The sequence below is a fragment of the Phacochoerus africanus genome, chromosome 11 (genome assembly GCF_016906955.1).
Source record: "Phacochoerus africanus isolate WHEZ1 chromosome 11, ROS_Pafr_v1, whole genome shotgun sequence".
Lineage (NCBI taxonomy): Eukaryota > Metazoa > Chordata > Mammalia > Artiodactyla > Suidae > Phacochoerus > Phacochoerus africanus.
In genome coordinates, this window is record NC_062554.1 from 11805931 (window position 1) to 11818340 (window position 12410).

At 38.4% G+C, this 12410-nt stretch overlaps 1 protein-coding gene across 2 annotated transcripts in view; it reads right to left on the bottom strand.

The window, feature by feature from the left end:
- The window catches only part of RSF1 (remodeling and spacing factor 1), a 157012-nt gene that overhangs the window by 34925 nt on the left and 109677 nt on the right, over positions 1 to 12410 (bottom strand). For both annotated transcript variants that reach the window (XM_047753445.1, XM_047753446.1), the window contains 2 exons: positions 7806 to 9553; positions 5817 to 6023 (listed from right to left, as the gene is read on the bottom strand). In XM_047753445.1, coding sequence (XP_047609401.1) covers positions 5817 to 6023; positions 7806 to 9553 — 1955 coding nt within the window. The remainder of the gene's footprint in view (positions 1 to 5816; positions 6024 to 7805; positions 9554 to 12410) is intronic.

A 12410-nucleotide genomic window follows, 5' to 3' on the forward strand; every position in this document is an offset into this window, starting at 1 on the left:
GGTATTTTGCTAACTAGAGTTACAATCCTTTTTTAGTATACTATGAGGAATGTAATAATACAATCTTTATAAGAGTTTTATAGCTGAAGTATCATGAACATCTCTACCACATAACAGGATTAAAAAAAAAAAACACTTTCCACTTTATTATTATTTCTTTTTTGGTCTTTTTGCCTTTACTTGAGCCGCTCCCACGGCATATGGAGGTTCCCAGGCTAGGGGTCTAATCGGAGCCGTAGCCAAAGCCTACGCCAGAGCCACAGCAACTCGGGATCCGAGCCGCGTCTGCAACCTACACAACAGCTCACGGCAACCCTGGATCCTTAACCCACTGAGCAAGGCCAGGGATAGAAGCCGCAACCTCATGGTTCCTAGTCAGATTCATTAACCACTGCGCCAGGACTGGAACTCCTCAATTACCTACTTCTAAGAAACATTCCTGGCTCCTTTTATCATGTAAATTCAAATATGGGAGGAATGGAACTACAATCTGTCCTGATTTCAAATACAAAAGCTACCATTAATTGGTCTTGATTATATTTTTTATTTGAGTTTAAGATGACCAACTCTCTGAAACTTAAAAATGGTATATTTATGAATTAATCTTCAGAAAATCCTTTATTTTAAAATAATTTTATGATTTTTTTAGGGCCGTACCTGCAGCATATGGAAGTTCCCAGGCTAGGGGTCAAATCAGAGCTGCAGCTTCTGGTCTTAGGCCCCAGCCACAGCAACACTAGATCTGAGCCCCATCTGCGACCTATGCCACAACTCACGGCAATGCCGGATCCTTAACCCACTGAGCAAGGTCAGGGATCCAACACGCATCCTCACGGTTACCAGTCAGATTCTTAACCCAATGAGCCACAACAGGAACTCCAACATAATTTTAGATTTATGGAAGAGTTGGAAAGATAGGACAGAGTTCTCTTAAATCTTTCACCCACCTTCCACTCATCTTACATAACCATGATACACTTACCAAAACTAAGAAATAACATCAGCACAAAACAACTGACTGAACAATAGATGTTATTCAGACTCAACCAGTTTTTCCACTATTGTCCTTTTACTGATGCCAAGATCCAATCCAGGACATGATACTGCATTTCATCATGTCTCTTTAATCTCCTCTGATCTGTAACAGTTTCTTGGTCTTTGTTTTTCATAATTTTTTGGACAGTTTTGTAGAGTTCTAGTCAGATATAATGCAGACTGCCCTCAATTCAGGTTTGCCTGATGTCTTTTCATGACAAGACTGAAGATAATACAGAAGTGAACTGCCTTATCACTGCACCGTATCTAGGGGTACATGATGTCAATATGATTTATTACTGGTGATATTAACTTTGATCACTTGGTTGTGGTACTGTCTGTTGATTTCATCAAAAGTTGTAAAGCTACTACTTTTCACTTTTCATATTCTATTCTAACTAGAAGTAATAAGTCCAGCCCACACTCAAGGGGTAAGGACTTAAGCTCTACTCTCTGAAAGGAAGCATGGCATAGAACTTGCAGATATAAGTTATTTCATTTATTTTTCATTTATTCTTTTTATGGCCATACATGTGGCATATGAAGTTCCCAGGCTAGGGGTTGAATCAGAGCTGCAGCTGCCAGCCTAAGCCACAGCAATGCATGATCCAAGCTGCATCTGTTACCCATGCCGCAGCTCGTGGCAATACCAGATCCTTAATCCACTAAGTGAGGCCAGGGATCAAACCTGAATCTTCACAGAAACTGTCTGGTTCTTAACCTGCTGAGCAACAATGAGAACTCCAAAGTTAAAATCACCACAGTTATTAATAAATATTTGGGGGGAAGATATGCTGAAGTTATGCTATATCCTGTTTTTCCTTTAAAGTTTCCTCCACTAGTTTTAGCACCCATCAGTGGCTCTCGCTGCTGTAATGACTACTGTGGTGTTCTAACGGTGACTCTCTACTTCCTGTATGTCCTTCTACTTTTGCTGCTTGGAATTCTTCAGTAAAGACACTATGTCCTTCCCCTATAGCCCATTCCTTCCAGGAATCATTTCTATAGTTTGTTACTCAATTATTTATTTGTATGAGGACAACTAATAAATTTTTTGGGTTATAATCTGAAATTGTCATTTAATTTATTGTTCAAATTGTTGTAGCTATTGAATAAACTAGGAGATTTAGGTTGGCCCCTATGTCCTTAGGACTCATCTGCATTCTTTAATGTTTTAAAAAGCACTTCCTTACTTTCTGGTAATTTAGACACATCTTACATTTTCCTTGCCTAAAGCTTAGAATCAGCCATTTCCCCCAGAACTGGTTCTTTTATTGGAAAAATGGTATTTAGAAACTGAAATCTGGGTGCTAAGTGCTCAACGTTACTGGGTATTCCTGTCTCCACTGTCTCACAGAGGAGAGAGCAGGGAAACACATTACAGATAGCAACCCACGTATATACATCCATCTATATTAAAATAAGCACGAGTTCATACTAATAACTCTACCTTGAAGCCAGCATCACAAGGCTAATTCTAGTCTTTGGCCTTATTTGTAACCTCTTTGACAGTGAGAAAGCTGGCTATTATTATCTACACTTCACTTATTTGTACATAGTTTTATTTTATATAGTTTCCAAATTATTAACATGTATTGGGGTAGGATTAGAGTGGGGGAGTGAAATGTGCGCACATGTGTAGTGATTTCAAAATGAAGTCGCAGATGGGATTCAGCTCTGGCGTTGCTGTGGCTATGGTGTATAGGCCAGCAGCTGCAGCTCGGATTCGAACCCTAGCCTGGGAATTTCCATATGCTGCAGGTACGGCCTGAAAAAAAAAAGGAAAAAAAAAAAAGAAGAAAAAAATTTACACTTCAGTTATGTGATTGATTTACACAGGCATATACAGACTAACCTGGGACTCCGATTCTATTTATCACATTGTTTCCATGGTAAAATGATCTAAATTTCATTAAATTTCAAATAATGAAATTAATTAAAAGTAAATTTAGAATTATTATTATTATTATTATTGTTTTTTAGGGCCGCACGTGTGGCATATGGAAGTTCCCAGGCTAGAGGTTGAATCCGACCCTGCAGCTGCCAGCCTATACCACAGCCACAGCAACATGGGATCCAAGCCACCTCAGCAACCAATGCCAAAGTTCGAAGCAATGCCAGATCTTTAACCCACTGAGCGAAGCCAGGGATTGAATACTAATCAGGTTCTTAACCCGCTTAGCCACAACTTGAACTCCTAGAATTCTACTGTTACAGCGGTGTTGGCACGAACACACCAGTATCACTCCTCCACCAAAGGAATGGTTTGAGTCTCATGTTCTCTGACTAGTCTTGCTCATTCGGTTCTCCCCTTTCTCTGAATATCATGAACTATTTAAAATTTACTTCTAAATGACTGTCTCTATTCGTCAACAAAGGATAAAATTCCATTACAGTAAATACTACCATGTGAGATTTCCAAGTTTCAGGCAATGATCCACTTATTTTCACCAAAGCATCTAGAAAATCTCATAGAGTTCTCTATTCGTCTATGAATTTACTGATTTTCTGCTGCAAGCTCAATGAGAACAAGGACCACATCTAACTCAGCATTATTTCCCTGCCACTTTAGACATAGTAGCTCCTTGACATTTTGATTTGAGGATTATCCTTAAATATCTAGCATAAAAAATCCACTGTATTTGGGACCTCAGTTTCCAATGCCTCTCTCTTAGGTACAGTCCCCAGCAATGGGATATTCAGAGCAGTTATTATAAGAGCCAAACAAATCCTATGTTCATTCCAAGAAGGATGCAACTTTCTCTAACTCCTGGATGTCATTTCTTTTCTTTTTTGCTTTTTAGGACCACACCCACAGCATATGCAGGTTCCTAGACTAGGGGTTGAATCGGAGCTGTAGCTTCTGGCCTACGCCACAGCCACAGCAACACGGGATCCGAGCCTCGTCTGAGACCTATACCACAGTGGCACCACACCACTAAGGATCACGGCAACGGTGGATCTGTAACCCACTGAGCAAGGCCAGGGATCAAACCCGCAACCTAATGGTTCCTAGTTGGATTTATTTCTGCTGTGCCACAATGGGAACTCCCTGGATGTCATTTCTGCTCACTTTATTTTACTTTCCAATTCCTCATGCCCCTTTGTAACGGACATTTATTGCTGCCTTATTCAAAATACAGTGGTAGGGAAAGAACACAAATATTGATTTTTACTTGACTTAGAAGGCAAAAAAGACCACTATCTCAAATTTTCTTTGTCACACAAAAATCTTGACCTAACTTTTATAGCTTGATGATCATAAAAATGCTTAAAAGGGTTCTTCTCAGTGTAATTTTGACGCCTTTTTCTCTTGGAGCTAAAATCATTCTTTGTCTTAGTTACGTCTTTTACTTGGACCCTCTGAATTACTGGGATAGGATAAACCTCACAGATGAATTTAGTTTCCAGATATGATTTTAGGAAGAAAACTGAAAAGAAATCGCAAATAGCTTTAACCCAGTACACAACAGATATCAGGAACTGTGCTAGGCAACTTTACATAACTTGTTTCTGCTCTATACAACTCAAACTGTGTGGAAGCATTTTTCTTTAGGACTCTTTCTACTTAATAGGTAAAGTCTGCCTTTAAAGTAAAATCTATTCAAAAGAACAGAACTGTTACATAGAATTGGGCATGACAAGAGTGTTTCTTCAACAGGTTCTTTAGAAAGCACTTATGAACTGTATATATACATGTATAAGTTAGGAACTGGTTTTCCTGATTTAGGATGTCTTTGAAGAACTTACTTCCTAGTTAAGAAAGTCTCATGTAGGGAGTTCCCATCACGGTGCAACAGAAACGAATCTGACTAGGAACCATGAGGTTGCGGGTTCGATCCCCGGCCTTGCTCAGTGGGTTAAGGATCTGGCGTCGCCGTCGCCGTGAGCTGTGGTGTAGGTCACAGAGGTATCTTGGATCCTGCGTTGCTGTGGCTTTGGTGTAGGCCAGTGGCTACAGCTCCAATTAGACCCCTAGCCTAGGAACCTCCACATGCTGCAGGTGCGGCCCTAAAAATACAAAAAACCAGGAAAGAAAAAAAAAAAAGAAAGTCTCATGTAAATCTGTCACTATTCTTCTGAATATATCTGGTTTACAATTTATCCTCCTAAATTTTTTTTAGAACTGCTCATTTTCTACAATTTAAAGCCCTACTAGGTTAATACTTGACTTAAATGTTTTTACAGAAAGGCAACAAGGCCTTCAGGCCTTACTCATTTAAAGCTGTCACTTCAGAAATATCATCATAAAATAACTTAAAGGAAAAGAAGACAATTTTAAAGAAAAAGAACAGAAAAGAAATATTTGGGAGATCCTGCTGTGGTGCAGTAGGTTAAGGATCTATCCTCGTCTCTGAGGCAGTGCGGGTTCAAGCCCCAGCCTGTTGCAGTGGGTTAAGGATCTGGTGTTGCTGCAGCTATGGTGTAGGTCAGAGTTGCAGCTTGGATACGATCCTTGGCCTGGGAACTTCCATATGCCACAGGTACAGCCAAGGAAAAAAAAAAAAAACTTCTTTTTAAAATAAATCAAATGATTTGTGAGAATAAATTAGGACTGCATGCTTAAGTGGAGGAAATATCAATATATATATATACCAGGTAGAATGAACACAAGATCCTGATCCCCCCTAGAATGGGGTTATTATTTGAGACATAGAAATAAAGAGTTTTTTTGCACACATAAAATTGAAATCATGATCAAACTCAGAAGAGTCAGGCTGCTTCAGGCAACAGTAATATGTGAATAATATGAACATCGTTCATTTGGGTCAGGCACGTACTAGTTCAGGATGGTTTGGAAGTCCACATTTTTTGCACGGTTCATCATCATCTGCCAGGATGGCTTCTTCACTTTCCTTTTCTTCCTCCTCTTCTGAAGCTGCAGATGATTTTTCACTGTCAGAGCCTTCACTTTCATCATTGCTGGAATATTTCCACCTGCCACGTGTTCGAGAACCAGTCCATCGAACTTTGCCTTTGGGTTTTACCTTGTATAAAAGATTAGGACAATTTGACAAAGGAATGTTAAAAAGACACACTTCTGATTACATGTTCACTGCAGAATATTTAGTGACGATACAAAGAAGAAAAGGAAAATTAATGTAGCTTCATCAACAGATATATATCTACTATTAAATTTTGGTATATATTTCCATTTTTGTGGAGGGGAGAATTATAATAAATATTCTCTTATAAATACTTTTCCTAGTCATAAAAATATTCTTCCAACGTCATATAAATACATATATACACACACACACACACACACACTCATACATATGTATGTATAATATGCCATCACATAGTATTATCTAATCCACTATTAGACAGACATTTAGGTAGTTTTCCATTTTTTCACTTTCATTAAAAAATATATCCTTGCAAATATAACCTTTATATACAACTTCGTGGTTAGGATAAATTCCTTGAAGAGGATTCTGGGTCAAAGGTCATGTACTTTTCAAAGGCTCTATAGTAGAGCACTAACTAGATTCTCACATATTATTACACAAAATTTTTTAATCCCCATATTAGAGATAAATTTAAAAAATTTTAATAGGTCAGAATTGTATATAAAAATCCTGACAAACTTAAAAAAATGTATTATTCAGAGAGTAAGTCTGTAATGCTGGGAACTGCTTTATATTACTTGGCTTCACAATATTTTAATCCAGATTTCACTTCGCTCCTACAGTATGAGTCCCACCAAAGATCAAAATAATTCTAAAAACCGAGGGGAAATTAGTTTCCAAGTAAAGAATTTAAAAATTCAGCATTTCAGGAAACAAAGGATCACTTATGATTAAGAACAATCTGATCACTTAAATAAATCAAAAATAAAAATAGAACTTGTAATTATAACAAATATCCATAGGCTAGCCAAAGACCTGTCTAAGATTTTGCTTAAGAAGGTCATAGAAAATAAAAATTTGGCTTCTAAGACTACTGATTAAGGAACAGGGAACAGAGGCACTCTCAAACTTTGGTAATGAGAGGGTACATTAATGGGGCCTTTTTGGGAGGGCAGTGTGGCAATAGCTATCAAAACTTAAAACACCTATGCCCCTTGACCCAGCAATTCCAATTCTAGGAGTCTATTCTAAAGAAATACTCACTCATGTCCAAAAGGATCTTCAATGCAGCATTGCCTGTAATAGTGAAAAATTGGAAACAACCTAAATGTCAATCAACAAGGGAGTGTTAAATAAACCGAGGTACATCCACGCTATGGAAATACACGGAGGTACATCCACGCTATAGAATACTACATACGACCAATCAATAACCAAAAAGTTGACTATATCTACTGATATGGAAAGAGTTCAGACACACTCTGTTAAGTGAAAAACTCAGAGAGAAGTGAATTCATTTGATCCCATTTATTTTTTAAGTGGATGGGTAAATATTTATGCACATAACAAATGAATATACAGAAAAAAGATTAGAAAGAGATGTACCCCAAACTGTTAATAGTGTTCATGAGGAATGTTCATTTTTCAATCCTACAAGTTAGGTATTACTTGAATAGTTTACAGAGCGAATATATTCCTATGCAGCGTATAATAGAGAAAAGGTTTGTCTGAAATTCAATGTTTGGAGATAATTACCGAGAAAAGGCATCTCAGATATAGGAAGAAAGGCTTTTTTGTTACTGCTGTTTTTAGTTATCTTTGAATGACTTGTTTTAACCAAAAGCAAGAGCTTTGTACAAGCACTTAGAGCCAAAGAGTTCTAATAAAAATGAAAACTCAGAGTAGGAGAAATTTTACCTTGGTTACTTTAGCATTTGTATCCTTGTCTATTTTTTTCAAATTTTCTTTTTTGTCTGTTTTTTGCAAAGGTGCTGACTCTTCTTCCAGTTCATCTTCTTCTGCTCTTTTTTTATCAGCTTTCTGATCTCTGATTTCAGCCACTTTTGCTGTGGGTCGAGATATTCTTGGAGATCTCCTTAAAGTACGACCTACGTTTGCTTTTTCTTCTTCCTTTTCTGTCTTCTCTGGCTTGGTTTCCGGCTCTAGAATTTTGGGAGGAGACTCTGGCTTCTTCTTGCGACTGGATATCCTAATTGTTAATTTGATGCCCTCTTTCTGCCTTTCAGAGGTTATCTCCGTGTTTTCCGAGGCAGCGGTTTCTTCTTCAGGAATCAACTTATACTTAATTTTGCTTTTTTGCCCAGACCCCTTTCCCTCAGGAGGATCACTCGTGCCAGAGGCCCGGGCACTGTCCTGATTATCCACTTCCACCTTGGTGGACTCAGAATCCAACTTTTGAATTTCTGGGTCTCTTTTCTCGAGGGACTGACCCCCGGTGGAACCTGGACACTCTACCACTTCTTTTTCTGAGGCTAGCTTCTCACAGTGGCCAGTCATGCTAGATGATGGAGAAAGCTCAGCTGCTTTGGGAGACCCTGCCTTTACTGACTCTACGGTATTCTTGGGAACCTCTTCCGGTATTGGACTCAATCTCTGTGTGTCCTTGTCAAGAAAAGTCTTTTTGGACTTCTCAAGACATTCTAGGACTGGTGAGTGCTTATCCTTCTTACTTTTGGGAGACTTCTCTTCAATTTTCATGCTATAGGATTCAGTGGTAGATAAAGCAGGTTTTAAAGAGAGATCCTTTGCCATTTCAGAAGTCTCAAGAGAGGTTTCCATTTCTGGAGGATCAGTTTCCTCTATGTGCCTTTTTTGACACTGGCTCTCTAAGACTGAGACTGAACTATCGGCATCGTTCCCTAAAGGGACCATTTCTCTCTCAAGATCACCTATTTTCATACTTGTTATGACAGAATTTAAGGACTCTGCCCCATTTCCCTCCATGAGGACATTTCTGTCCTTAGAGGAGCTACAGCTCTCTTCCTTTGTATCATAAAATTTCACGTCCATTTGTTCTGTCTTAAAGTTGGGAGTTACCTTTTCATCACTAACTTCCCCATTTACCAGCTGTTTCCCTTCATGACCCAAAGTGGTGATTGCAGAGATCCTTCTACAAGTCTCTTCCTCTTGCTTTAGTTCATCTTTCAAAAACTCTTTTGTTGGAGTAACAGATTTACACAAAGGGCCTTTGATGGGACTGTCAAAATCATCACTCAGCTTAATTTCTCTTTTTTTCAGTGGTATCTTGGCCTGCTGGTCATTCTTCAGTTTCTCCGTTTCTTCAGTAGACTTCTCAGTAGCTTCTTGAGAGGATTTAACGTTGCCACCAGGATCTGACCTCTCGGGCTCTAGCCTCTCCAGGCTGCCTTTGACGTCTCTGGGGTCTGCCCGGCACTCCTTCACTTCCACTTTTACAGGTTTGACATTTTCCTTGAAGGAATCATTTTCTTCTTTGATAGTCTTTTTTTCTTCACTTTCTGGCAAAGGTTTTTCTAGCTTCACTATGACTGGCAGTTTTACAAGTTCCTTTAAATCTTCCTTTTCTATTTTCACAGTAGTCTCTTCTACAGCATTGGGTGTAGAACAGTTTTCTGAATATACAGGCTGCTCTTCACTTTTCGTCTTTTCATTTTCCTTCTGTTCCTCTAAAAATCAGAAAAAGTTTACATGACTAATCATTCAAGATTACAAAATATATAAGGCTTAACATAAAATATATTTCCATGTGAAGTTTCTCTCTTAAAAGAGGTGGGTTTTGTCACTAGACATTTGACAATAAAAAATAAAATCAGACAGTAAAGAAAATTACCAAACTCTGAAGTACAACTTAGATATTAAAAAACTGTTAAGGGAGTTCTCTTGCGGCACAGTAAGTTAAGGATCTAGCACTGTCACTGCAATGGCTGGGGTCACTGTTGTGGCACAGGTTCTATTCCTGGCCCAGGAGCTTCCACATGCCAGGCAGGCGCCAAAAATAAAAAAATAAAACTCAGATTTCTGCTTTATATTTTTACCTTCAGTGTTCTCAATGAAATGCAAATAGTTATGTGGCTCAAGTTGATGGCTCAAAAATATGAAACTAAGAATACCACATAAAACCTTTCCAAAAGACCTTAATCTGTTCTAAAAACTGACACTTGTTCTTCTTTGCAAGTCACTGAACACGTCATTTTACTGGTAACATGAGCAGGGTGGGGAAAAGTTTGATGTTTTATTCAGATTACAAAGTAACATAATTCTGTGCAGAAAATGAAAAATAGAGAAAGAAAAAATGTCCAGGAGTCCCCATTGGCTCAACGGGGTCCATTTCTGGAGTGCTGGGACACAGGTTTAGTCCCTGGCACAGTGGGACAAGGATCCAGTGTTGCCGCAGCTGTGGCTCAGGTCACAACTGAAGCTCGGATGTGATCCCTGCCTGGGAGCTCCATATGCCATGAGGTCTGGGTGGGGACAAAAAAGAAAAAAGAAGAAAATGTCCATAATTCGAATACCCAGAGGTAATCACTAATGATATTGCAGATTATATCGTTCTATTCTTAATATATGTTTGAGAAAGTTGGGCTCATTTTGCCCCACTTTTTCCCTACTGAAACATTAATACTTTCTTATGGTATTAAACACCTTTACAGAAATTGGATTTAATTATATAACACTCCTCAATGTGGTTATACCACAATTGACCTTACCAAAAGTCATCACTGAACACTGCAGAAGTTAACATTTGACAAGGAACTTTATTTATGTTTACCTGCCAACTCCTCCTTTTGCCTTACTGGCTATATATTTACCGCTCTCATGGAGTACCTAGCAGTGCAAATTTAACTGTAATAAAAGCCGTATTTAGTAAAAACCATACTCTCTGAATGGGATTACAGAGAATACATACATGCTTGACACTTGTGCTCAGGGAATCTGAGCACAGTGTTTCAGAATTCGTAAGTACTCATTTTATCTACATTTCCCTCACCCTATCTGAAAAAACTCAATTCTAAACAAAGTTTGAGCAAGACAGGAATTACATAAAGTTTTTTGAACAGATTCTTACCAAGTTGATAAACCAGACAGTTTCAATGTATTCATGAAAATAAAATGAGATGAGGCAGGACCAGTTTTTTAAATAAGAATTCAATACTTCTTTTAAAAACAAATATTTTTATTGCAAACCACTATTTCTTTTATGTTCAAACATATTACAAATAAAGAACTGCTGAGAACCAATGAGAACTTGAGATTAGAGTATCAATACTCTCCTCAGTCATACTCCTGTCATATATATATATATATATTTTAACAGCCGCAACTGCAGCATATGGAAATTCCCAGGCCAGGGGTCAAATCGGAGCTGCAGCTGCAGCCCACACCACAGCCATGGTAACACCAGATCCGAGCCACAGCCTGCAGGAATACCAGATCCTTAACCCAATGAGTGAGGCCAGGGGTTGAACCTGCATCCTTACAGAGGCAATGTTGGGTCCTTAACTGGCAGAGCTACCCAGGGGTACTCCACATTGTCATACCTTGATTTAACACATGCATGCAGCTAAGAAATCTAAAGACATGGCGGAAATGATCTAGTGAATATCTTCCCTTTCCCACTGATTAAGTAGGTTTAGTAAATTCCTACTCACTGAAGTTGGTTAGCTATCAGGAAATCTAATTAAACAAACACCCTGGCTAACAATTAAAATATAGATTACCACCTTTATAAATAACTTTAGCCTAATACAAAGAGTATACTGGACACAGTTTAATATTTCTTCTATATATTTTGGTTCAAAAAGCAACTCAGGATCTCACTGTGACTCTCACCCAAGGTAAAATAACACTCTATTTTTATTTGGGGGTGGTGAATGAGAAAGTCCTTTAAATTGGTTTTGATTTGAGTTACAACACAGCAGAATAAAATGAAAAATAACATTAGGCTCAAGATTCTAATGCTGTCTAATCACTAATCCTGATCCAGCGAGCGGTGTGTCTTTGGATATATCCGAACTTTCTGATCCTCATTTCTTCATGTATAAATAAAGCAAGTGGGCTAAGTGACCTCAACAATCATTCTCTGCTGGCTTATATTTCTCTTCACTCGAAAATATTCAATCTTTTGTCTTTCTGGTTTGGGCTTAGTACTTCTTTTGTTTGGCCATGTCCAAGACACATGGACGTTCTGGTGCCAGGGATCAAACCAACACTTCAGCAGCAACCCATACCACTGCAGTGACAACACCTGATCCTTAACCCAATGTGCCACAAGGGAACTACTTTAAAAATTTTTTGGTGGGGGGGGGGCTTAGTTCTTTCAAGAGAAAAACCACGACAACAACTATTACTTTAGCTCCTAGATCACACAGATGTATCCCTAAAATTGAAGACAGAAAAACCATGCCATAAAATGAAACTTTCAGCACAATCATAATTGGTAAAAGGATTATTCAGTTATACAAGCATTTCTCCCATTTTCTGTCCAAAGGAAAATGCAAATGAATTTTTAAAAGACATGAAATG